Source organism: Diadema antillarum, unplaced genomic scaffold (genome assembly GCF_040938485.1).
Source record: "Diadema antillarum isolate AM-2024a unplaced genomic scaffold, OU_Dant_1.0 seq00002063_RagTag, whole genome shotgun sequence".
Classification (NCBI taxonomy): Eukaryota; Metazoa; Echinodermata; class Echinoidea; order Diadematoida; family Diadematidae; genus Diadema; species Diadema antillarum.
This window is the reverse complement of record NW_027272710.1, coordinates 109,124-133,960: the sequence shown is the minus strand read 5'-3', so window position 1 is coordinate 133,960 and position 24,837 is coordinate 109,124. Positions and strand designations below refer to the sequence as shown.

The window sequence follows — 24,837 nt, the reverse complement described above, 5'->3', positions numbered from 1 at the left end:
TTAGTGTATGGTAAGACGGTGCCATCTAGCCACTGGGCACTGCTAGATCCATTTTTTGTTAGGCCGACCCAGTAATCAGTCTTTACCCCTATAGACCTGGCGACTGTTTGCGCGAGGTAGTCCTGCTCCGCGTTTGAGTTGATGTAGACGAGGTGGAAGCCGCGTTCCTGACAGGACTGGCTGGCACTGGGCTGATTTACTTTGTCCGTTACAAAAAGGTAACACGACGTGTCGAAAAAATACATACCTTCCTCGCAAACTGGCGGGGGGGGGGGGGGGGGGGGGGGGTGGGGGGAGAAACAAAAACCAAGAATATATGATACGATTAATGTGACATAAACAGCTAATATTGTGTACGATAAAAACAAAAATGAGTACGAGTAAACCACATTGTCCACTTTGTAAACACTTTGTATTTCAAGAGAAACTGGCTTCTTTTGTGGTGTACCGGAAAGATGGATGGTTGCCTTTAGCCCACAGAGCTAGGATTAAATATAAAACCAAACAGGTACAATGGAATAATAATAATAATAATAATAATAATAATAATAATAATGATAATAATAATAGTGATAATAATGATAATAATGATAATTAAAACAAGCCTGCCTCGTAGGCGGAGCATCAAAGCAGGTAGATAAAATATGACTTCGATAACCATCAATTTTAACAGTGTTATTGGGATCATGAAATTATGTACTTATCGTAAAGGTAAGTCCACACTTTGAAATTGAGGACGCCATATGCTTTGTGTGTTCTGACTCACTGTCGATTGGCACCGAAAACCAGTACCAATTCACATTGCCTTAAATCCCTGCCGAAAGGGTTAATTCGTAATTTGCCCCGAAACCTTGCAATTAACTAACATTTTGCAAACAATTGAAGTCAAAACCACCGTAGAGGGATCTAGTTAATAAAGCCAATAACGTGCTTGCATTTCTAAAACGCAATCTTCGCATAAAATCTTCTGATGTTAAAGCCACAGCTTACAAAACGTTGGTTCGACTTGAGTATGCTTCCACAGTTTGGGACCCATCTACCAAGTACCTAATCCACCAAGTGGAAATGGTCCAGAGAAGAGCTGCGCGATTCACTTTAAATCGCTACCATAACACCTCGAGTGTCACCAAAATGCTACAAGAACTTAATTGGACCGCTCTGGAACAGCGCAGAGAAAATGACAGGCTAATTATGATGTACAAAATACACAATAATCTCACTCCTCTTTCAGCACAGGACTATATCATCAAACAGGCTACTCAGTTAACGAGAGCCTCGCAACCACACTCCTATCAGGTACCATATTCGAGAACTGAATCGCATCGCCATTCGTTCTTCCCAAGAACTGTAAGGAACTGGAATTCCCTGTCGTCAGAAATTGTTTCAGCGCCATCTGTGGGATCATTTCGAAACCGTCTAACGGTTGATCACAGTGGCTAGTATTTTCGTCAAATTTTCTATGTGCTTGTAAATATCTGTAAATAAATTGTATTATAATGTAAATAGCACCAGTCTGCAAGAATCTTCAGTCTATTGAAGGAGGCAGACTTAATCAGAAGAAGAAAAGGAAGAAGAAGAAGAAGAAGAAGAAGAAGAACTTATGACATCAGCTTTCATTTTCATTTTGGCAGCAGATGATTAATTCTAAACTGCCTTTTTTTTTCTTTTTCTTTTTTTTGAGCCTATTTATGTGTATTTGTGAAAGTTGTGCACAAAAGTCGAATCTGCACAAGAGGGGTTACTATTGAATTAAAGACGTTTCATTGTTCAGATAATCCATCTTTATACCTGGTGATGTCTCCAATGCAGAAAGATGCACTTGTTCACAGGAAATGGCTGTCTGGCCCACTTCTGAACAGCATGACGAGTCATCTATTCAAAAGAAAGCAAGGATGAGTTATTGGAATAGTATGTACAATGTATTTAGACTAAAATAATACAAAATAAAAAAAAACAAGAACAATACACTGCCAACGACATTTCTATTGATGAGGGAATTTCCCCCCTTTTTTTTCATTACCTTCCGCGTATTTAGGCCCTTTCTGATGTGCTTTCCCTTCATAGGACCTATGGTTCACGTATATTGTTTATTAAAAGATACTGTGACCATGCTGACAGGGCATTGTAGCAGCTGTGATGTACCCAGTTCTTTTGATTTTGCACATTGCAAGGGGGAAGGAAGGAACAGTGTGAATGTCTCTCTGTCTGTCTCTCTTGTGACGTATGGGTATTTTTCCACTGAAATGTCAACTATATACTATTGGAAGAGAATAGCTCGACAAATCCAGTGTCGTAAAAAAGAGATCGAATTAAAATGGTACTCAATAAACGGATTCATTTATTGAAACTGACAAGCAGGCCATGAAGCAAAGAAAACGTCATTGTCACAGCAAACATTGCACTAATTATTGTAGCCTCAAGGTTCGTTGTCATATGTATTCCTCGCATGACCTACACTCAGTATACTGCGCAACATAATCCAGGAAGGAAGGGGAAACGTAAGGTATATCAATATCCGCTTTATTATTATACCCATACATGACTGACTCAATATGCGGCATAATACGTATATCATAGGCGAATTTAGAGGCCACTTCTCGAATGAGAAAACAAAGTTTAGTAACGAGGGCATGATGACCGTAACAACACGAACTGCGAGAGAGAAACGAGAGAGAAAGAGGGGCGGGGGTGGGGAGGAGACGAAATCGAACCATGTCTGTCTTAAATTATATCTACTGTCATTTATTAATGTCTTGTGTCATCATGGATATTTGTCATATACTGTCCAGATATTGACAACAAGTAAGAATGTTAAAATGACAGTAATACTGCAGCTGCTTGTTCACTACCGAATAGTGCAATTTCCAGTGTTAGACTGTATTTGAAGAAGCGAAACAGGAACAAATAATATCATTTGACTGCTACATCTCTTTGGTTTCAGTTCTTTACAAACGTGTCAGAAATATCCTTTGCAAACAAGTCAGAAATGTCAGACCTGAATGCTTTCATTCACTCACCATATGAGCTGCTGTTAGGGTGTGGGAAGATGAAAACGTTATCTCGCCAACAAAAATGTGTTGTGTTAGATCCCGTTTCCATGTTCATGATGTTGAAGTGTTTTATTCATTTTGTGCAAAACTAATATTTCGACAGATTTAAATCAATAACGTTATAATTTTACCAGGTCATAATTATATTTTACTGTGTGATATTGGACCTGCTATATCATGACACAGCATATCATCTAGGCTACCATATTGTGTTCTCTTGGTAAATCCTTATGGTTAAGACCATGACACCAAATGCTTGAAATATCCATACAAAGTAGAGTAAGTAGGAATAAGTAAAGAAATAAATATAATAAGTAGAGACAAATAGAGAAATAAGTAGAATAAGTAGGAATAAGTAGAGAGCAACGTCCGTCTCAAACTGTGTTGCTTCCATTTCTGTGGTTCCCAATGAAACCTGTGTACGCTTCGGTCAGGATCGATCTCTCGCATTATATTTATAATATTGAGTGGCCTTTAGGGAGAAACCAGGAAATATTCTTTCAGTGCGAGCAATATTTTCTGGTATCTCCCTCAAGGCCAGTCAATATCATAATTTTTACCTTTCCCCTAGGTAAATTAGGAAAATCTGTGAATACGGCTATACACAAAGATATACATGTACATCAAGACAGATGTTATACGCTCAAAACCTCTATTCCATTTTGTATCAACAGACAATAAAGCTGACGAAGACCTGATGTCCAAAGCCTCTATACCACCAGCCGGCATCGTGCGACATCTTCTGTCTTCATTGTCTCAATTATACAATATAATTCGTCTCGAGATGACAGAAGGGTTCCGTAAAAATACCAGCATTATATTTATATATCATATATTAGCCTTAATATTCATGTCATTCTATTCCCTTTAAATCTATATTTCGGACCGGAACGAACCCAGTTTATCTACCACATATGTGTGTGTGCTTTTTTTTTCTCTAACTTTTCCGGACGACAGAGTGACTGACTCAGTGATTTTACTGAACCATGAGAAGAAACACCATAGTGCACATACGATCCCGTGCTGGCGTGAGAGCTGCATTCAACCATGTTCCCCTCTTTTAAAAAAGAATGCGTTATCAGGTTTTCTTTTGTTCTCTAAAAGAGATTTGTGCTACCATACAGCACAAATGACGAGGTAGTGGTACGTAGTGTATTGTTAGGCTTAGCAGTAACAAAGTTAACTGAGCCATTACTATAGAGTAGTGACGTTATAACCAGAGTGTTTTCAAGGACTTCAAAAGAAAAAAAAATGGCGACGTATACATTCTCAACGTGATAGCGAAAATTTGGTACGATGGTAATAATGAAGATGAAAGTGATGAGAATACAGGTCCTCATGATCACACTGATAATGATCATGACAACAATAATTACAACAGAAACTGGAAGATTCAATCTTATCTGATTTTGTTTTCTTTCCTTGTAATCACTTTTGCTATGTTTTCCTTCCGAACTGTTTTTTTTTTCCGAATAAAGACATTAATTTTGATCATGATAATGCAATCAAGTCGCCATTATGATGATTATAAATGCATATTTTGTGGTTTTTGTTTAGGATTAAGGTCATGTCTGCCTGTGTGTGAGTGAATATGGCAGCCAAGAATGTCATATTTTGATTAATTGTGTCTGTGTGTGTGTGTGTGTGTGTGTGTATTCCATAATGTAACCATGTGAAAATCAACGAGAAAAATAAAATACCGTGGAACTTGAGTAATTGATACAGAAACCACGCAGGTTAAGGAAAATGTGGTTGCTTTCATCTCTCTAGTTTTCATGGTAAAGCGCCTCGGTTTTCCACCACTAGTCCATCATGCTCCCATGATTTATGTCTCTTCATATTTTTTTAAGTATCTTGGTAGTATGGATCGCACACTGCAGCCTTAGAGTGGTTTGTGGTTTTGGTTTAGGCTTAACTGTATATCGATGTATTTGCAACTTTTGAGATCATGACAAAACAAAAAAGGACAAAACTTTACCTTGTTGCCATTGTTGGTATTGTCATCACAAACGTAACATTTATTGCAATAGCCTTAAAAAGGCGTAGCCACGATCTATTGTCAAAACGGAGAACCATTTATTGTTAGCCGATTTGAGAGCCTACGTAACTCGGACCGTAAGTATGTACCAAGTTTTGCACGATTGCACAGACTGTATGCCGGGTGTTTTGGCTCGATTGGTTATAAGCCTTTTTGCGTCATCTCGAAAAAAAAAAATGGACATCGCCACTCTATCTGGATACCATTAAGTAAAACGCAATCGAAAAGTGCGATGCATAAGAAAGCATTTATGATTATGAACACATGCGATGTATAAAGAAAGCATTTATGATTATGAACAAGCATCAAATCACAATTTAGAAGCACCATGCACTATTGTTTTGAGGAACTTCAAAATGTCCTAAGACTTATGTTGCCCACGTGTTAAGTAATTCAAATGAAAGAATGCGTTCTTCTACTTTACGGAAAGCCATGACGTCACTTGATGTTCTTCTATTTGTGTGTGAGAGTGTTCGTGTGTGTGTGTGCGTGCCAGAACACGCCTAAAGGGAGGTAGCCACCGGAGGTAGCCAAACTCCCATGCATGGTTTGCTACTTCCTCAAACTTGAAAGACAGTACTCTTGAGAAAGAGTTGCACTGAAAAATCAAAGTAGGCATGTAGGCCTAACTTGATTACAGAGAAGGCTACGGACAACTTACCACAATCAGGGAATCCATTGATGTACACGGCGGCGAACATAAGGAAACAAAAAGTAAAGTAGAGATGTGTTCTCGACCCAAATGTCCAGAAGTAGTTTGTAATGACTGCCATCATGCCCTGGTATTATCCCCCGGTGTTTGAAAACAGCACTGTCCACAGTCGCAATGTTCCTGTAACAGCGCAAACGACTTTTCGTACGGTTATTCGTATAGAACAGCCACAATCTACAACATACCCCGGTACTGTGATAACAAAGCATGACCAGTCACACGTACTCTTAGCCTATTCAGCTGCCGCCATCCCCCTCAGTATGAGGTGTGCCTACAACAGCACTAAACGCTGGTATAACATAAGTTTCGTCGAAGCTAAGCTACAATAGGCCAAACAAGAGCGTAGGCTGATTGAAAAGTTTCACACGGACTATACACGGTCCAGTGCATCATCAACAAACAAAAAACCCAATATGAAAGCGGAACACACTGCCTAGAAAAAAGTGACGCATACTGTATGAATGTGTGTCCCAAGGCCACAGCACTGCAATATGGGAATCCTGTCTGCTTCCCTTTTATTTCCTTTTATTTCCTTTTATTGTCCACCGATGTATTCCTCTGTCATATTGTAACACTAAGGCCCTGTTCTCTTTGTTTAATTCTTCCAACGCGAGGCTAGGACTGGCAGCAGTGAAACAAAAAAGAATGAGATCTCACAAAATTGATTGTACGTCGCGTGGTCGGATTATATTCAATATCACCAAAAATTTGAGTATCTTTATTCCCGTGGTTTGTTTTCTATTATGTATAACCGGGTATACGAAACGCATGCGACCTTAGGAACGGACTGATACTTTTTATATATTGCTTTTGATTAAATGGTTCCGTCATATTTCACACATAGCCCTTTTAATAGCCTGGGTTCAGTCATTTACTTGAATAAAACTTGTGTTTTTTTATCTAACTGAACTTATTTCTGTAGCTAAACGTTTCTATTTTTTTAATCATAATCTGATGATTTTTATGATGTTGTGATAGCATGTGGCAACCTAATTCTCAAAATGCATATATTAGTCCCTTCTGCGCACTCTCACCATCCCTCTCTCCCGCTCTCTCTCTCTCTCTCTCACTCACTCACTCTGTTTCGGTATAAAAAAATAACAAAGTGGAAGTTACAATGTAGAAAGCACACTCAAAATATTCCTGTCGAGTAAGATGCTATATTAATAAATTCCGGTTTTTTTGTGTATCTCCTCTTCCATTGTAACAGAAGGAAATAGCAGTACCATATTCGTTTTCTGACGTGTACCTTCCAAAAACACGTTTCCCTCGATTTTGGAGAGTCAAAACAAGAAAAGGGAAGAAACACCCACGACAAAAAGAGAATATTATTGTAAATCGAATAACTGACAACGTGGAGAACAACATGAATGCAACAATCTCATACTTTGGATTATCCACTATCATTGATTCTTACAATGCTTTATTGGTCATTCCATTTTCTGCATAAACTGCAAATGCTAAAGGCTGAAACGAAATGATCATCCTTTAACAATTAGGAGTCTTTGGCTTTGTTATTGTTGATCTATCTTTTTACTATAATAAAAGATTGCAGTTCATTATACATGTACAACTAGAAACATCTAATCTGATTTTTTCCCCAAAGAATAATGAATCCATTTTGTGTATGCTCACGTGGTTATAGGCCATGATGATAACTCTGAGGATCATGTCATACCAATTCTCTATACATGATACATACAAAATGTAACACCACACACAGATACAGACGGACAGATATACATACATATACACGGACACACTTGCTAACAGAAATATCATGCGTTGCTACAATACCTCTTATTTTGTAGGTGAATGAATCTTTCTATGTTCTACGGCCTTATCATATTATAGAATAACCAATCTTATCACTAAATGATACTAACAGTTGGTCCATTTCAATTCAAATCAATTCAGTTCAATGCAATTTAAATTTCATTTCTTTTTCGAAAAGGACATAGATATTACACTTTCTTTGGTAACAGAGAATAAGGTTTCAGAAGCCAATCAAAGTAAACTAAGAAGAGCATAAAAATAATATTGTCGAACTTTGTAGTAATTATATGTTGTCATGAAAACTGAAGTGATGAAACTAAAATAACAATACGCAAACTTCGAAGGCGAAGGCGAAGGTGAAGGCGAAGACGAAGCTTGTAAAATGTGGGCCCCTCAAGTACAGAATGTCAATAGAAAAATAAGTTAATGCACAAAGAACAAAAAGGGTCTAAAAAAGGTCTGGAAGCCATATTAGAAGAAAGAGTAACAAGCAGACACACTTACCCACATGCGAATGAACATGAGACTTGATTAAAACAGCAATGAAACTAATAAAGGGAGACTAAGAGACAAAACAGCATGAAACAAGACGAAACATGGCATGGGGGACAACATACAAGACAAAAAGACACAACAGATCCAGCGATCCTCTACAGAAGTATATCGTAAGAAATAATGGGACGCGTGAAAAGGACAAGGAGATATAGAGAAAGATGCAGAAATGATATAAACAAATTCGAACCCTAGCCCTGGACAATAGGGACGAGAAAATACGTGACAGTAAATCACCTGTCCATTGCCGTTAACGCAAGTTCTTCGAAAAAATTACTGAACAAGCCGACAGGCTAGTCCAATTCTTTGGAATCATAACATTGCAATAACTGACAATAATTCAGTTCTCTTGATTTAAGAGCGTAAGGAATGTTACTACTGGTGTAATGACTGCAATGTAATCAATCAGATATATCAGGAGTTGCAATTTGGGCGCTTCGGGCATAATTATTGTATTTGGAAAAAAGAAAGAAAAGAAAATACTAGAAATTTCCAGATTCTATGTAGAAACTTTCTGACAAATGATGAGGCTCTGACATGAATGTAGTCACTTTTTTTGCACACTCATAACATTGCCTGTTCAAGAACTATTTCATGAAATTTAGCCAAAGTTTACAATTTCATAACTTCATTTCACTTCATCTTCATTTCCTACAAAAATATACAATACTATAATAAATGACATTTGCATATACCAAAAAGAGAGAACAATGTGACTTTTGCATATTCAAGCGAAATCAATTTAGATTATTTTTTTTAAACAATAAAACAAAATATAGTTTAAGGAAATGCATTGTCAAACTGTAGGCCTACTACTAAATCGTATCAAGAAAAAATACATCGAAAAAGGAAGGAACTTCCGTATCTTTTCCCGAATGTTGGCCACACTAAATTTTCACTTTTGTCTTTGTAAAATCTTACTTTTTCGTTACTGACTGACTTTTAACTGGTCTGGGGTTCCCTTTTAATCAACTGCGTCTATGTCCATCCTGGCTTGTTTTCAAATTAATTTGATTCATATATTTTTCATTCTCATTTTTCTTCCATCAAAACATAACTGAGAATAAATCAGGAACTATATCTTAAGCATGAATATATATTACAAAGTGCGAAAAATAAACGATAGTCAACAAACAGAGATATGCATACATACCGGAAAGTACTAAATTATGTTTAGAGGGGGAAAAGAGAACTGAGAGGTCCACTAAAAAGCAATGCTTGTACACTGTGAACCACTTAAGAGTTTTGCATGAAGACGTCTGCATTAGAATCCTTGGTATGCCCTCGGAACATTTTCATAATATGTTCCTGGCCTGTCTCTGAGAGCGGCGGAACTCCTTGTCGTGTTCGTCGATGTACATTCACGCGAACGTGGAGGTCGAAAGACGTCCACGTCAATGACATGTTCCATCGGTCTATCGCCTTCGACAACTCTCTTGTAGGCTTTAGTAGCGACCTCAACGTCAGCCCCACGACAGCTTGGGCTATTTCTTCCGTGGACGTCATGGTCTTTCCTAGATGAAGGGGTCACTTGGGTCACTGTTTCATTGTGCCCATTCTGTGATTTGTCTTCTGTCGGCACCCTTGTCTTTCTTGCATTCCCGATGTCGACTTCATCACGAGATTCGATCGGCACGAGTGTCGGATCCTCATCCCTGCGAAGAGGAGGGCGAGAGCTGGGTTCAATCTTGGACACATTGACTATTGTGGAGGTGGTCTTTGCTTTTGTTGACGTTGATGCCTCTTCGTCAGCTGCATGTAGAGCAGGATATGTTTTACCTTCCCCACATGACTGAGTCAATGATTCTAGTGATTGAATACACTTACAGTTGACTAGTGTCTCGACTGTTTCCAGCAGATCTTCTCGTTGGTATCGGCTCTTGAGGCAGACGGCCAAGGAGGCAATATAGATGCAAATGACGCTGATCACGACAATAACTAAGAATGCCTTGAGAAAGCCTACATTATTCGAAGAGACTTGATCAGCACAGAAGTCCTCGTCTTGTTCCGGTTGAAACGCAGTGAATGTTATTCCCATGTCCACGTAAGAAGGCTGCGTTTGAGCTGTTGACATAATGGTGGAATATTGGCCTGGATGAGGAGAGGAGAGTTCAATTTTGACAACATATTAGATGTGTTTTGCGTACTGTGGTTTATGTAATAAAACACTATGAATTTGATATTTACTAAGGTGTCCTATTACACCATACATAAAGAGAGAAGAATTCGGCAATTAAAGTCGCCTCAATACGACAATCCTTCCCTTCATTATGTTTGTTGATAGTGATTTACAGATGTAACTTGAAGCTGTAGCCAATGGTAACTATTTTGTCTGGCAAGAGAATATCAAGTAGAGGCTGGGTGAAGGTACAGGTTTGAATGTTCTTCTTGTCTCCCTCCAACAAATGAAATTTGTGAGATTGCAACTGCTGATATGTAATTTAACAAATATTTTTCTTATTGTGCAAGTTAGTACATTAAAGTGCAGTGACGTCATTACGAATAATGTCCAAAATATCTTGAAGCTAAAATCTACGGTGTTCCTAAAGGGATTAGAAATAGACCAAATGAAGACTCTCTTTGCTAAACTCTTATAATGTTTAATTCTAGCTACCCGGTAATTTGAATTAGCATTTGACACAGATGTTGGTCTTAGGCCTAATGTATTATTATGCATCTTTGCATGTATATTAAACAACATAAACCAAAAACAAAATGTAGACGAAAGGTAGAGCAGTGTTCCAGACGTAAATTGCTTGGGAAAAATAGTAAGAATGTTGTTTTCAGTATGTAAATAAAAAAATGTATTATGAAGTTCAGTTTTGACTTTATAACATTGAATTTACAGCGATATTCCTTGTCACATCATCTCTATTAGTCTCATTTGTAAACAATCAAAACGCCTCCATCAGTATTACGAACTTTTTCCCCCCTAAAATCAAAACGACATTTCTAAAGACAGACTCTGAGAAAAACAATGCTGTTACCTATTTTGTGAACGAATCAGTATTCTTGTTTAGCCAACAAGGCATTGAATGTACATGTACTTCAGGGTTTGACTCTAAATGCAAACCCGTGACTGAAAGTTTTACAATGAAAATGCCTCAACAGTCACTAATATTACTCTGTTATATTGTGTAGAAGATCTGGTAATGCACAAAGCTGGTTCAGTTCACGCTCACTTTGTGTTGCAACCCTAATTATACCGAAACGACAAGACACATTTTATACAAAATAATGCAGTACATACCTGACGAGGAATCAGAAGTATCATCTTCCGCCAATAATCCGCCGATTTCAGGAAGGTCAGCATTCTGCAGCGCCATTCCTGTCCCTACGAGAAAACTAAGAGTCATCCATATTTTGGTCAGCTCTGTCATGGTGTTTGTAGCTTTCTTCATCATGCATGTCATGTCAGCAAACCACTTCCTTCGTGGTGTTATGTTAATGTCCAAGAAAGCTGAGCGAAACCAGGAATGGTCTTATGACCCTAATAACTGAGACTCTTAATCAAACCTGTCTACATTATAATTGGGGCCTGCTCATTGGCAAATCTGCGTCTCAGGTCCACCAATCACCGTTCGAAGAGCACAGAAAGTGAAAGATGGTGTGGAGATTGCGCGGTTTCAGGAAAGAAACTAGCTGTCTAATAATCTTGATGAAGATGAAATGTCCCTGATTTATGGCATGCTTGGAGCTCATTGTGCATAAATGAGGCTAACTTCCTGCATGGTATTTTAAAACGTATTATGAGGCTGAGGGCAGCCTTCAAAGGAAGGTCTTTCTTTTGATATCATCTCTTTAGTTCGTCATCTTCTGACCTCCCTAATACAATAATCGTCCATCACGCTAGGAGATGTATTCTACAATTGGTCTTCGCAATCTACGTGATTCGACTCATGTTGAGCTATAGTAACACATGTAACTTTCAAATGATACCACGTACACGCGGATTCCCAAGGGACTGTGCTAAAATCAAATAAAAAATAGAATATTAGAATGACACTTTTAGAAATCACGAGTGGGAATTAGTCAATGTGATAGTATGTGGTCCTGCATCACAAATCCCGTAAAAGTTGTCAGACATGTATTTTTAATCAAATGCACTGTTTACAATTTGCAGATGAAACAAAAACCCAGCTTTAGTGCTTCAAAATAGTTCTAAAAGGTGAGTTAGGGACAGAAACAATAAATGCACAAATTCGAATCAGTATAAAAAATGTGAACAAGAGTTATGATAAAAATGCTTCTAGACTTAACCGTCTGCAGTTATGGTTAAGTAGGGAAAATAGTGATATCATCCTTATATTTCAGGCTTTACTACGATTTTTTTTTTGGTGGTAGGATGTTTTGTGATGCAACTGACCTGATCTACACGTATGCATCAAATGTGATATCTCGAACACTATTCTTTTTTTTAATATCACTGCTCCCAATGATTCTGAATAGCAGAGTCTCAGCTTTAAAATGACATAATTCAATACGAATAGACTTTACGAACCCGTCGAAATAAATGAAAGAAAGTACACACTGAGGAAAAGTGTGTTCAAGTTCAAGTTCAAGTTCAAGTTCATATTTATTCGTTTTTTCCACAATACATAACACAAACATAAATCTCACTTTCTTAAGTGACAAAATCAATGCATACAATTGTACAGAGAAAACAACAATAATAGCACAAAAAAAAACTAACAGTATCGATACATTGCAATAGTTGCTAAGACAACGAAAGTGAAATAGTTTTCAATATAATTATGCACTGTGTGAAAAAAACGGAGGGACCCACTAAAAGACAGAGCTTGTAGAGTGTGGGCCCCTCGTTATTAGAAGTCCGATGTAAAAATTGAATTGAAAACAGCAAAAAATCCGCACAAAAAGTTCGTCACAAAAAAAGTTTGGCAGCCCACTAAGAGACAGACGAACAAACAGTTATACATAGAACAATTACAAACAGAGTAATGAACATGCAACAGGACTGGGACAGCAACAAGACTACTTGTAGGAGGAAAAACAAGAAAAAAAAAACTGACATGACGACACAAGAGGAAACAAAACTATAGCGTGATAAAGAGGTAACAAAATAGACAGGAATATGCAACACAGATGACGATCCTCGGGGGTTTGAGGAAGAAAGAGAAGAAGAAAAAAGAATATAGAAAAAAAAACCCTGCAACTGCGAAGTATAGGTTAACGAAAATCTTATAATCAAGGCTTGAGCAATAGTTACAATAATAAAGAGAACGGCAATGCCGATATTGCGGATGAGTAGCAAAGTAAGCCTATAAACTAATCTGACTCTGCGAGTCGTCATTATAAGATTGTAAAAGAAAAGACTTTAATCTAAGAAAAGAAGTGTTCTAAGAAAAGAAGTTTCGAAGTTCGGGATTTTCAGTCAATGGTCAATTGGGTAATTCTATCCAGCTGCATGTTCTGTCTGTGATGAATGGATATAAGGCCCCATTGGCAACAACTATCAAGGAATAAACCAAACTGAAAGTTTACGCATCATGAAGTATTACATTCTATTCATCACCGATACTAACTGTCAATCCAATAGCATCATTCTTTCAAAAGTTCTTAAGATTGAAAGTGAACAAAAAAAGTTTGAAGAGTTTCTAGTGCTCCAAAACGTTGAATCTGAGAAAGCCTGAGTGGGAACCAAACAAAGTGGTCTAGGAAAAAAAAAAGCACAAAGAACGAATACTTATTCCATGTGTTGATTCTATACAGAAAATAATTGCTCGACAAATTGCTTAAATCAAGCTAAAATTGATTAAGTTTTCCCTTTTCACCTTTTCTGAACCTTCATGGGAAATCAGGTTTTGCAGCATTTTGTTGGTTTCAGAATAAATAAATTACAATAAATAGTTCGACACACCACAGTGTTTTGTAATGTGAGCAGAAAAAAAAACCCAACCAAACAAACACATAACGTGTTCCAGGGCCGGCGCAGCCGTGGGGGCCGTGGGGGCTCGGGCCCCCACATTTTTGTGCACCATACAAAAGAATACATAAGGTGTCATTCTCTGAAGACCTTTTTTTATAACACCCGGAAATGGGAGGGGAGAGAATGAGCTGAGGACCTTTTTTTCTTTCTTTCTTTCTTTGCTTGTCAGCTGAAGAAACCCGGAAGTGGACGGGGAGAGATGAGCTGTGACCGTTTTTTGTTTTTGCTTGTTACATCATGAAACCCGGAAGTGGGCCCCCACACTTTTGAAAACACTGCGCCGGCCCTGTGTTCAGCCCCAAAAGACGATACATTTTTATCATCAACCACGGCCTCGTAGTCTTTATCAAGCAGGCGTACATCTTTCAAATAGATAATGCTTGTGACATCTTTGGTGTGTTACTTTCAACGTCTTTCGATAGTAAGGTTTAGAGAGATCCTTTGCACTTGCAGGTGCAATACCTGTTTATAGGTATGCCATTAAGAGGAGTAAATGGGGTTTTCTAAAAACCGATTCCTGTACTGAAAGTCATTAAGACGAAACCTTATCCTGGTATTCATTCTGATGCAAAGCAATTTGGCCATTGAGCAGTAGGTAAGAAGTCACGAACCCTGACGACAGCTTAACGGCAGATGGCGCTCTTGAACTTGCCCCACAAAGGAGATGAACTCCCTGAGTGTGTGTAATTAATGTTCGTAGTGAGGCTCTCCTATGATGTCCAGCTTATGACATTATTCAGAAAGATAGAAAAATAAACACACAATTACATCGAGCAAAGCTTCATGGCATGCAGTGGCCAATGGACTTTGACCCCTGCCAAAAGGTAAGTGGGACAAGCAAACACTGCAGCTCATGCGTTAGTTGCACACAATCACGAGATCCTAAATCGGTTAGCGCGAGAATTTAAATTCACAGTTTATTTATAAATCAACACATGATCCCCTAGCACATGTAGGCAATGATTTGAATGCCCATTAATAAAACAAACAAGCAGACTGACAAACACACACACACACACACACACACACACAAAGCAAAGTTGAAAAAAAAAATGTGTGATGCTTGAAATGTCCAGGTCACGCTAGGTGTGTTAATAACTCCCCTCCTTCAAAATTTTTGTTGAATTATCTTTCCTCTTGTAATACTTTTACCGGGCTGCTGGTCGTTGGCTGCCTAGCTCACAGCCTCCATTGAAATCATAACTTCCTGGAAGCATAACTGGCAACGTACAAAATATTTCCGGTCGCGTGAAATATTGCATGACTACAAGCGAGAGCTCACTTTCCCACACCTTTTCCCGTCCCTGGCACATCAACATTAGTTGGCATGTTATGGCATGGCACGAATCACTCTCACTTTCGTAACACTTCCTTGAATTCCAGCTGCTCTTGACTGTTAGCTAACACATCGAATGAAATCCTACAGAAACCAGTTGCCTGACCTGTTGCAGAGTCCGCAGAGACACTTTCCAGGGACTTCAAGCTGTCACGTGACCGCCATGTCTATTACTAAAGCATTTTAGTAATAGAGCAGTCCACGCGATGGTGTGAGCATGATGTGGTCGTGTCACATTACTTGGTATAACCAAGTGGACAAGATTGGCACTATATCGAAGTTAAGTGAAGTACTACACACTCACGATCATGCCCATAAATAGCCGGGACGGTTATTAGGACGTGTCGCTCAGTATATATTTTGCGCTGTTACCTTTTCCCCGAGTTTCAGAGTGTTCATACTTAAAATGGACGACAATTCTCGTCTCCGGTTGGTGTTGGTTCCCCTCATACTGGCGATACCAGGATGTTTTTGTACAAACGCAACTGACGTAGCCGATGTTGGCTCGCCATCAATTACCATGATCACTGAGAGTGAGGGATCAACCGTGTTCAGTGGTAAGTAACTTTACTAGTCTCAGGATCTTGACTTGTATTGACTGATGATGCCCAACTCATCACTCATCTGACCAAAATAACAGCTAAGTATGTACCGTGATTATACTACATAGTAAGGATTCTAATTATTTCTTCACACTGCTTGGATACGCCCACAAAAAAAAGAAAAAAAAAGAATAAAACTAAAAAACCTTTCAGACAAATATTGTGCCAGTGACATTATCTGTTGAAATATTGATATACTGCTTCCCTGCTAATAATATGAATAGCAAAAGACATTAGAATGCACCTTCCCTTATATTGATCGAGCATAACTTCCATCGTCTCCCTGTGTTTTCCGATAATCATGTTAGTAAAATGAAAATGTTTAAGTTATGCTCAGTACAGGGAAAGGTGCATACCAATATATTTGTTAATCACGCTAGCACTTAAGCGATAATTTACAGAAAATGTTACTGGTATGACATTTTGGTTTAGAAGTTGTTTTTTTTTGTGTGTGGACGTATCCAAGAAAAAAGAATGAAAAATAGTAGAAAATTATCGGAAAATATGTCACACATACATTATTAGTTATATATTAATTTGGTAACATAAGTGATGCTGAGGGTACAATCATGAATCAACATATTAGTCAACATGCATTAATTTTTCATTAGTTCCTGTAACGCTACTTCTCGCAACTTGCCTAAGTCTCGCAAATATATTATTATTCACTCGTGATAATTAACATAGATCAAGAAGAAAAGCTACTCATTGATTTTAATATTGAAATACTGTAGTCCCAAGATGATTTCTTTTTTCAAAAGTTATTTTCTGTACTCTTACATCTCATTTTCGTATAGAACTTTTTCCTGCTTAGGGTTGCGCGTTACATGTTAAAGCAGTTTTATGTTATACCAAAATTTGAGATTATTGCATTGTTTGAGTAAATTAGCTGCCAAAAGAAGAATAAGTCAAAACTGTTTTTGAATGTTCCGAAACAAATGAAATCAACTAATGTAACAAAAAGACAAGTAGATAAGAAAAAAAATAAGAATGCAACTTTGATATTTAATACTAAATATTGAATTAGATATCTCAGCTTTTTTCTTCTGTTTTCGTTCCTGCTTTAAAGGGATAGTGTAGTTTTGGATGAGACCTAACTCCAGGTTTCTGTTGTTGTTTTTTTTTTTGTGAGATAATGAGAAACCTGTTATGAAATATGGAAGAGCATGTAATTTCAAAAGGGTTTCAATACATATTCGATGAAAATTGGGTTTGAAATGACTTAGATATCCAAAACAGAGCAACCCTAATAAAAGGTGGGACCCACCTTTTATTGGGGTCGCTTCGTCTTACTTTGTTTTTGAATGTCTCAGCCATTCCAAAACCAACTTTCACCTAATAAACTTCCTCTTAGAATGAGGAAGAAATTCTCATAAATGCTCACAATTCCTCTAGAATGGTACGCTTTGTACTATTGTACTTTCTTGATATCTCGCAAAAAGTTAAAAGCCCAATTCTCATCCCCACCAATACTATACCAGCCCTTTAATGCTATAAATGTAAATAGGAATAGTAAATCGCAAAATCACTGTTTACAGGTAAGCTATTTGTCATGTCATTTCCTGTATGCACACGAGGTCCCGTTCGAACACACATACGCACACACACATACACACACACACACACACACACACACACACACAAGTTATATTCTTATACTTATGTTGATGTATAATGTTATAAAATGGGTTCAAGAATGTAGCCAATTGGAAGCGCTGAAATGAGTCACGTGTGCGTGCATTATTTTCTTCAGGTAAGCACTAAGAAGAGTCTCTCTTCCACCTCCCTGGCCTGACTTACGTCACAATGTTTTACACTAGCAGTGCGCACTCAATCAGTTGTTACAAGTGCGTCACGCGCTACTATACGCGCTGTCAATCCTGTAAACAACTTCTAGTTCGGGCCGCGGGCTGCCACAACAGCCGGCGGCCTTTCTTGTGCATAACAGTACGTGGCGTACGTATACTCTTATACGTACGTACAGTACTAGGTGAGTGTGCGGGATTTCCGAGTGCGACGTGCGTAAATGTTTGGGACGAACATCTTCGGACATCTTGACTTTTGAGCGAGTGCTACATGTAGCTGACTGGTATTGACCCACAAAGGTACGTGAATAATGCTGTTAGTTTTCGACCCATTTTATAAAACTAATGATGCACAGGATTATTTCGTGGCGTTAGTGAAGGTGCGGCTCACTCTCGAGTATTGACAACGGTTGCAAACATGCACTCGGCTGCGCCTCGTGCATGTCGCACCATTGTCAATACTCTCGAGCGCGCCGCACCTTCACTAACACACTCTATCCTGTGCATCATTAGTATAACATACACAGTGTATGGAATTCATTGTTGTGCTTGCATTGAGTGGATTATAGTATAATGATTTGTATCAGATTACCAATTCACTTGATAGGTATATGGTAATTTAAAACACAAGTCAATTCTGGTTACTTTCACTTTTACAGGTCACACGACACCTATCGCACCACAGACCGGGAAACATGAAAATGATTCATCTACTACACCAAAACTTGTGAAATGCGATATCCAGATCTCCGGCAATCAGGATATGACAAACATGTTAGACGCTGTTATAAGTAAAACCATTGTGACGATACTGGGAATATTAGCGATTGCAATTAACGTGGTGTGGTTAGCCGTGGTGGTGTTTTTACGACTGCGATCAAACGCGCGAAAACGACATCGGTGGAGCGATACCAGCTCGGATTCTCGGTCATCGAACTCTCTTGGTCTCTCCGCGGATGATAACCAGCAACACCCAACGAAAGAACCTCATACTAGGCCATTATCAGCAGCCGATACCCACTGCAGTTCCACCCAGCAACAGACCACGCCCGCGTGCATTTGCAATGGCGCTGACGACGACGTTGAAATGGCGCTTTCGGAGGGAGAGTCTTTCGGAAATCTCTGCAATGACCACAACTCGAATATCAAGGTAGAGAACGGTTTGGAGGAATCCATGACGATGAATGGCGGCAAACTCACCGTCGAAGTGCAGACTGTGGACATTTCGCCTCTGCCCAGTGTGGATGGGGTTGAGTTTTTCGACCTGTCCACCTGCTGTGAAGATAGCAGTACTGACCAGTGCCCATTGAAATCGCCTTCCTTGAAGTTTGATCCATCGATTTTCGACTTTTCTTGACACTTTCCGAAATGCTGAACGCAAATCCCTGCAAGGGTCCAGACACCGATAAAAGGAATTGCAGACATTTTGTAATCGCTGTTATTTAATAATCTGGTTTACAAATGTTTTTTTTTTTTTTTTTCTGCAGAAGACGTAGTAGCAAGTTTGAAAAAGAAAGAAGATATTCCAGCTACCTGTAGATACGGTCAATGCAATTTGGGATACTTTGAATCCAGTCTGTATATAACACGATCGTGTTGCTATGTCAGGCAAGTATCGGGCAAGCTTTCTAGCTGTCGGGGACAAGCGTTGTTATTTATTTATTCATTGATCTTTAATTTAATGTCTTCTTTATAAAAGCAGGGTAGTGCCATTCAAGCCGCAAGGACTGCTTTATAAAGTTATGTTGACACAGAAAAAGTGTAACAAAACCGTTGTACAATTGTAATCATATTTCAGTACAAAGAAAAGTAAATGTATACATAATATTATTGAAGCAGCGAAAGTAGATGTCGAAGATTGAACAACATACCATTAATCGCAGTCTGTGATCGTATTACATAAAGTTTGCTGTGTAGAATATCTCGCCTGTAAATGCTTTCATATTCATGTTCGCCTTATTCTTACAGGGTAGAAGATAAGGTCTTTAAACCGATAAGTTGAGGTACACGATCTCTTTCGAAGGACTGCTTGCCAACTACAGGAGCTGGAGAAAATGTTCAATATTGTGTTCAAGTGTTTTTGTTTTGAAAGTGATATTTTAGATACTTCCGTGTACTATACAGTTCAAAAGCCTTGAAGCTGAGAGCAAAATAAGGAAAATACAACTGCCCGAATTTGTACCTGTAAATACACTTTTCTTATTTTGTACGGCATTTGTGTGAGAAAACCCTTTTAAACCGGAGGTAGATTATTAGGGAAGGATAGAATTTGTGTATCTTTGGGGGAAAAAATCGTCAATTTGAAACAGTTCAGTGATATAGCCCTTTCTCTCTTTCACATTCTCTGCCTGTCTCTATGTCTTTTTAAATTTTCTGTTTGTCATCTTACTACATTGCAAGACTAGATGCATGTATTTTGTCAGCTTGTTAGAGGTATAAAATGTCAGTGCCTTCGATGAATATCAGAATTGCTTGTAAATCTTTCCAATCTTCTACCCTGTAAGAATAAGGCGAACATCCATAAGCCTCGTGATGTAAAAGGTCGCTTGGCACGCTTGACACGCTGCAGTTTTGGTCATCGTTTTTACCGTCAAAAATCTAACAAACTACTGTTTTCTGTCACATGTTTCAACATTAGACTTCAAATTATATGCCGGAACTTTGCTGGTGACAATGATACTATGGTGAAAACCAGAGAAATGACGAAACATTCAGAGAAGAAAGGTGCTTCAAATGTGAACTCCAGCGCCAACAACAAGAGAACGGAATCCCCGGAGTGTTCTACAGGCGACGTTTCGGCGATGAGTCATCCGTCTGCACTCCTTGGCCACTCTGCTGGTCAGTCAGCCATTACCACAGAGGGGGCAGACAATGGAACTCTTTTGTGTGACGAGCTACAAACGCGAATTCACAATGCCTTGATGTCCGAAACAGTGATTGCTACTATAGTGAAGGCTGTCGCCGACGCCATCTTGGAAAATGTCACTGCGGAGGTGTACAAGGCCATCGACTTCGATCTCCAGGCGAAAACTGCACAAATTCTGAAGCTTGAGGAGGAGATCGTGACCTTGAAAAAAGAGGTTCATACTTTCCAGAGAATAGCAGAGGAGCAAGAACAATATAGCCGGAGGAACTGTCTTCGTTTCCATGGTATCGACGAAACGGCGGACGAAGACACTGACCAGGTCATCATCAAGCTGGTGAAAGAAAAACTGGACATCGAACTTCAATCAGACGACCTGGACAGATCGCATCGAATACCGGTTCGCGTCCACCAACGAGCTGGAGAACGCAGACCCCCCGCGAAACCAATCATAGTAAAGTTCACCCGGTACAACAAGCGACGTGATGTATACGCGGCAAGATCCAAACTGAAAGGTACAAACATTTACATTCATGAAGATCTAACCCGTGAACGAAGTGATCTATTGTACAAAACACGAGAACTCGAAAATGTGCTGAGAACGTGGACATATGATGGGAGAATCTTTGCCCTGACAAAAGACAACAAAAAGGTGAAAGTGACGAGAGCAGCTGATCTCGATCGAATTTAAGTCATGATCGCTTGTTTTCATTATTATAAAGACTTGTTAATAATATGAGGATAAAATATCCATGCATAGTTTGTAATAAAAGTGTTAAAAATAATCAAAATGCTATGTTATGTATCATTTGTGAAAAATGGTGCCACTTAAAATGTTCTAATGAATGTATGGATCTGTTTTCTAGTGACAATGATTGGATTTGTCAGAAATGTATTTTCCATGAGCTCCCTTTTGCCGATGAGGATGATACGATTGAGAAAAATGTCACTGCCACGTCGCTTCTATCAGCTGATGTCTGCATTCCTACAAATGCATTACCATCTATTGAATTTAAAAATATGGAATCATGTAAGGGCATGAAAATTGCACATTTGAATTGTTTGTCACTGGTAAAAAATATTGATGAAATAAGAGAAGTAATATATCAGTGTAAAATTGACATGATGACTCTTAGTGAGACCCATTTGTGTGAAAGTATCAGTGATGCTGAAATATGTATTGATGGATATACCCTACTACGACGTGATCGTAACAGAAGCGGTGGTGGGGTTGCAGTCTTTTTGAATAACAACATTAGATTTGTTCAACGAGATGACCTATGCATAAATGACAAACTGGAGATGATAATCACAGAAATTCACAATGAAAAACAAAAGTCATTTATTGTCATAACGTGGTATAGACTACCGAATTCAAATGTTCAAACTTTTAATGAATTTGATCAAGTTTTGCAAAAGATTGACGACTTGGGCTTACCATATTTTATTTTAGGGGACATGAATTGTGATGTCACAATGAATGCATGGCACACAAATAAGCTCTTAGATATTATGAAGTCATATAATTGTCAGCAGATTATTGATAAGCCCACACGAGTAACTAATGTAACTTCCACAACAGTTGATCTTATATTTTGTAGTACTAGAGATAAAATAATCAAAAGTGGTGTTGTTGAATTGTCAATCAGTGACCACTACATGATATATTGCATTCTTGGTAGGCAACAATCTAGTTTTACTGGTCATAAGTATAAAACTGGAAGAAATATGAGGCATTTTCATGCAGATGCCTTCAAAAGAGATGTGGATCAATTAAATTTTGGGCCATTATTTCTGTTAAATGATCCTGAAGTTGTTTGTTCAATTTTTCTCACCATGTTAATGGATGTCACCAATAAACATGCACCACTTCGTAAAACTCGTATTAAACAAAAAGAGTCATCTTGGATGACTCCTTCTATTCTACACCTTATGCGTGATAGAGATCGCCTTAAGGCTAAAGCCAAGAAAACTAAGTATGATGATGATTGGGAAAAATATAAGATTGCACGTAATAATGTAACTGCAACTATTCGACAAGCTAAACGTGAATTTATTTCTATGAAGATAGGGTCTGCAATGGAAAATCCTAAAAAAGTATGGAATGCCTTGTATTCATTAACCCCTGGAAAGAAAACTGGCAAGCAAGCAACTTCTATTAAAGTGAACGGTAATATTGTACACGGCCAGGCATTGTCTAATACTTTCAATGATTATTTCATATCCATTGGTAAAGATTTACATGATGATAATGTACAAATTGTACATAAATGTAGATGATACAGATCAGTGTGAAGAGTCATTTTTGTCTTATCTTGATCTGCCCTCCTTTGTGTTTCAGGATGTCATATCCTCTGACGTTGAAATGATATTGAAAAAATTATCTGAAAGTAAGGCAACAGGTCCAGATAATCTACCAGCTAGGTTGTTAAAAGTTGTATCTATTATCATTGCACCTGTTGTCACTCACATTATTAATCTGTCACTACATACAGGCATTGTACCCAGTCAGTGGAAATGTGCTAGGGTAACACCTGTACATAAAGGGGGTAGTAAATCATTGTTGGAAAATTATAGACCTATCTCTGTAATCCCGATCTTGGCCAAAGTTATGGAAAGTGTTGTGTACAATCAACTGTACAGTTATCTCAGTAAGTATGATGTGTTATCTGACTGTCAGTCAGGTTTCAGACCTAAGTATTCTACACAAACTGCCTTATTAAATGTGACAGATAAATGGCTTTGTGAGACAGACAAAGGCAATTTTACTGGGCTGGTAATGATTGATTTGCGTAAAGCTTTTGATATGGTTAATCATAGTATATTGCTCAAGAAACTAAAATTGTATGGGTTTGATAATTTTACTCTGAACTGGTTTAAGAGCTACTTTGATGGAAGAACTCAGTTCACGTCCATTAATGGTTATGCATCCCATAGTAGTAGAGTAACATGCGGTGTACCACAAGGGTCCTTGCTGGGACCGTTATTGTTCTCCTTGTTCGTCAATGATATGCCAAATAGACTGCGATGCAATGTATCGCTATATGCAGATGATACGTGCCTGTTTACGTCTTCAGAGAACATACCTGAAATTGTTACTAAACTTGATCACGATTTAAACAGTTTATCACTGCGGTTAAAGAAAAATAAATTGTTAGTGAATGTGAAGAAAATGTGAACTGATGTTCATAGGAACACAACAACGTTTGAAATATGTTCAAAATGATCTGGCTAACTAATTTATATTGATGGTAATGAAATTAAACAAGTTAAATCTTGCAAATATCTTGGTGTGATCATTGATCACAATTTAACATGGAACAAACATATTGATCTTGTAATGAATAAAGTTGTGAAGAATATGTATCTGCTTCGAAGACTACGTCCATATATTGATAAAGATGTTGCTTTGACATTCTTTAAATCTTTAATTCAATGTCATTTTGATAACTGCAGTTCTGTATGGAGCAACGCTAGCAAATCGCTTTTGAGAAAATTGCAAGTTCTTCAAAATCGATCTTTACGAATTGTTATGAATGTTGATTATAGATATCCTTCAAATTCATTGTACACTGAACTGAAACTCGACCGTCTTGATTTACGGTGGTGGAAACAGTTAGCATGTACTATGTTCAGAGCTGTGTTTAATTTTTATCCGCCATATTTATGTGAGTTATTTTGTTACCGTGAGTTAGTGTATCGTACTAGGTCAGGTGAAAAGAAACTACAACTTTTTCGACCAAAAACTAATTATGGGAAAAGATCCCTAAGGTACAGAGGAGCTAAATTATGGAATGATTTGAATTATCAGGATATACATTCTATCCTATCCTTCAAACGATTCATCCTGACATGTAATAACAATATATTTTGAAGTGGCAGTGATTAATTATTTTGGGGTTTGGGGGCTTGGGTTTTGGGTTTGGGTTTTGGGTTTTGGGGTTCTGAACTGATCTGGATTAAGGGCCATGGGGTAAAAGGTCATGGAACTCATTACATATAAAAACAGAAAAAATGTGTAGCGATGGAGGCATCCTTTCTTTTGTGTGTTTTTTTTTAATGATGTAATGCATATTATATTGTAATGTATTGTATGTATTTCTAAGTATATTGCATATATTGTACAAATATTTTTTCTATCTCTTTCTTATTCCTT

General features: G+C 38.1%; 1 protein-coding gene across 1 annotated transcript; it reads left to right on the top strand.

Moving 5' to 3' along the window:
- Positions 1 to 15,747: 15,747 nt before the first annotated feature.
- Positions 15,748 to 21,661, top strand: LOC139713773 (uncharacterized). The gene is made up of 3 exons (XM_071625476.1): positions 15,748 to 15,968; positions 18,478 to 18,968; positions 20,457 to 21,661. Exons 2-3 carry the CDS (start codon positions 18,775 to 18,777, stop codon positions 21,370 to 21,372), a joined length of 1,110 nt encoding a protein of 369 aa, XP_071481577.1. The 5' UTR covers positions 15,748 to 15,968; positions 18,478 to 18,774; the 3' UTR covers positions 21,373 to 21,661.
- Positions 21,662 to 24,837: the final 3,176 nt, after the last annotated feature.

What these genes read in the sequence shown, in the direction of transcription:
- LOC139713773 (XM_071625476.1), top strand. Translation starts at nt 18,775, where the DNA reads ATGATAACCAGCAACACCCAACGAAAGAACCTCATACTAGGCCATTAT. An exon ending in ACCACAACTCGAATATCAAG is followed by an intron (nt 18,969 to 20,456) that starts GTAGAGAACGGT and finishes TTTCAACATTAG; the next exon opens with ACTTCAAATTATATGCCGGA.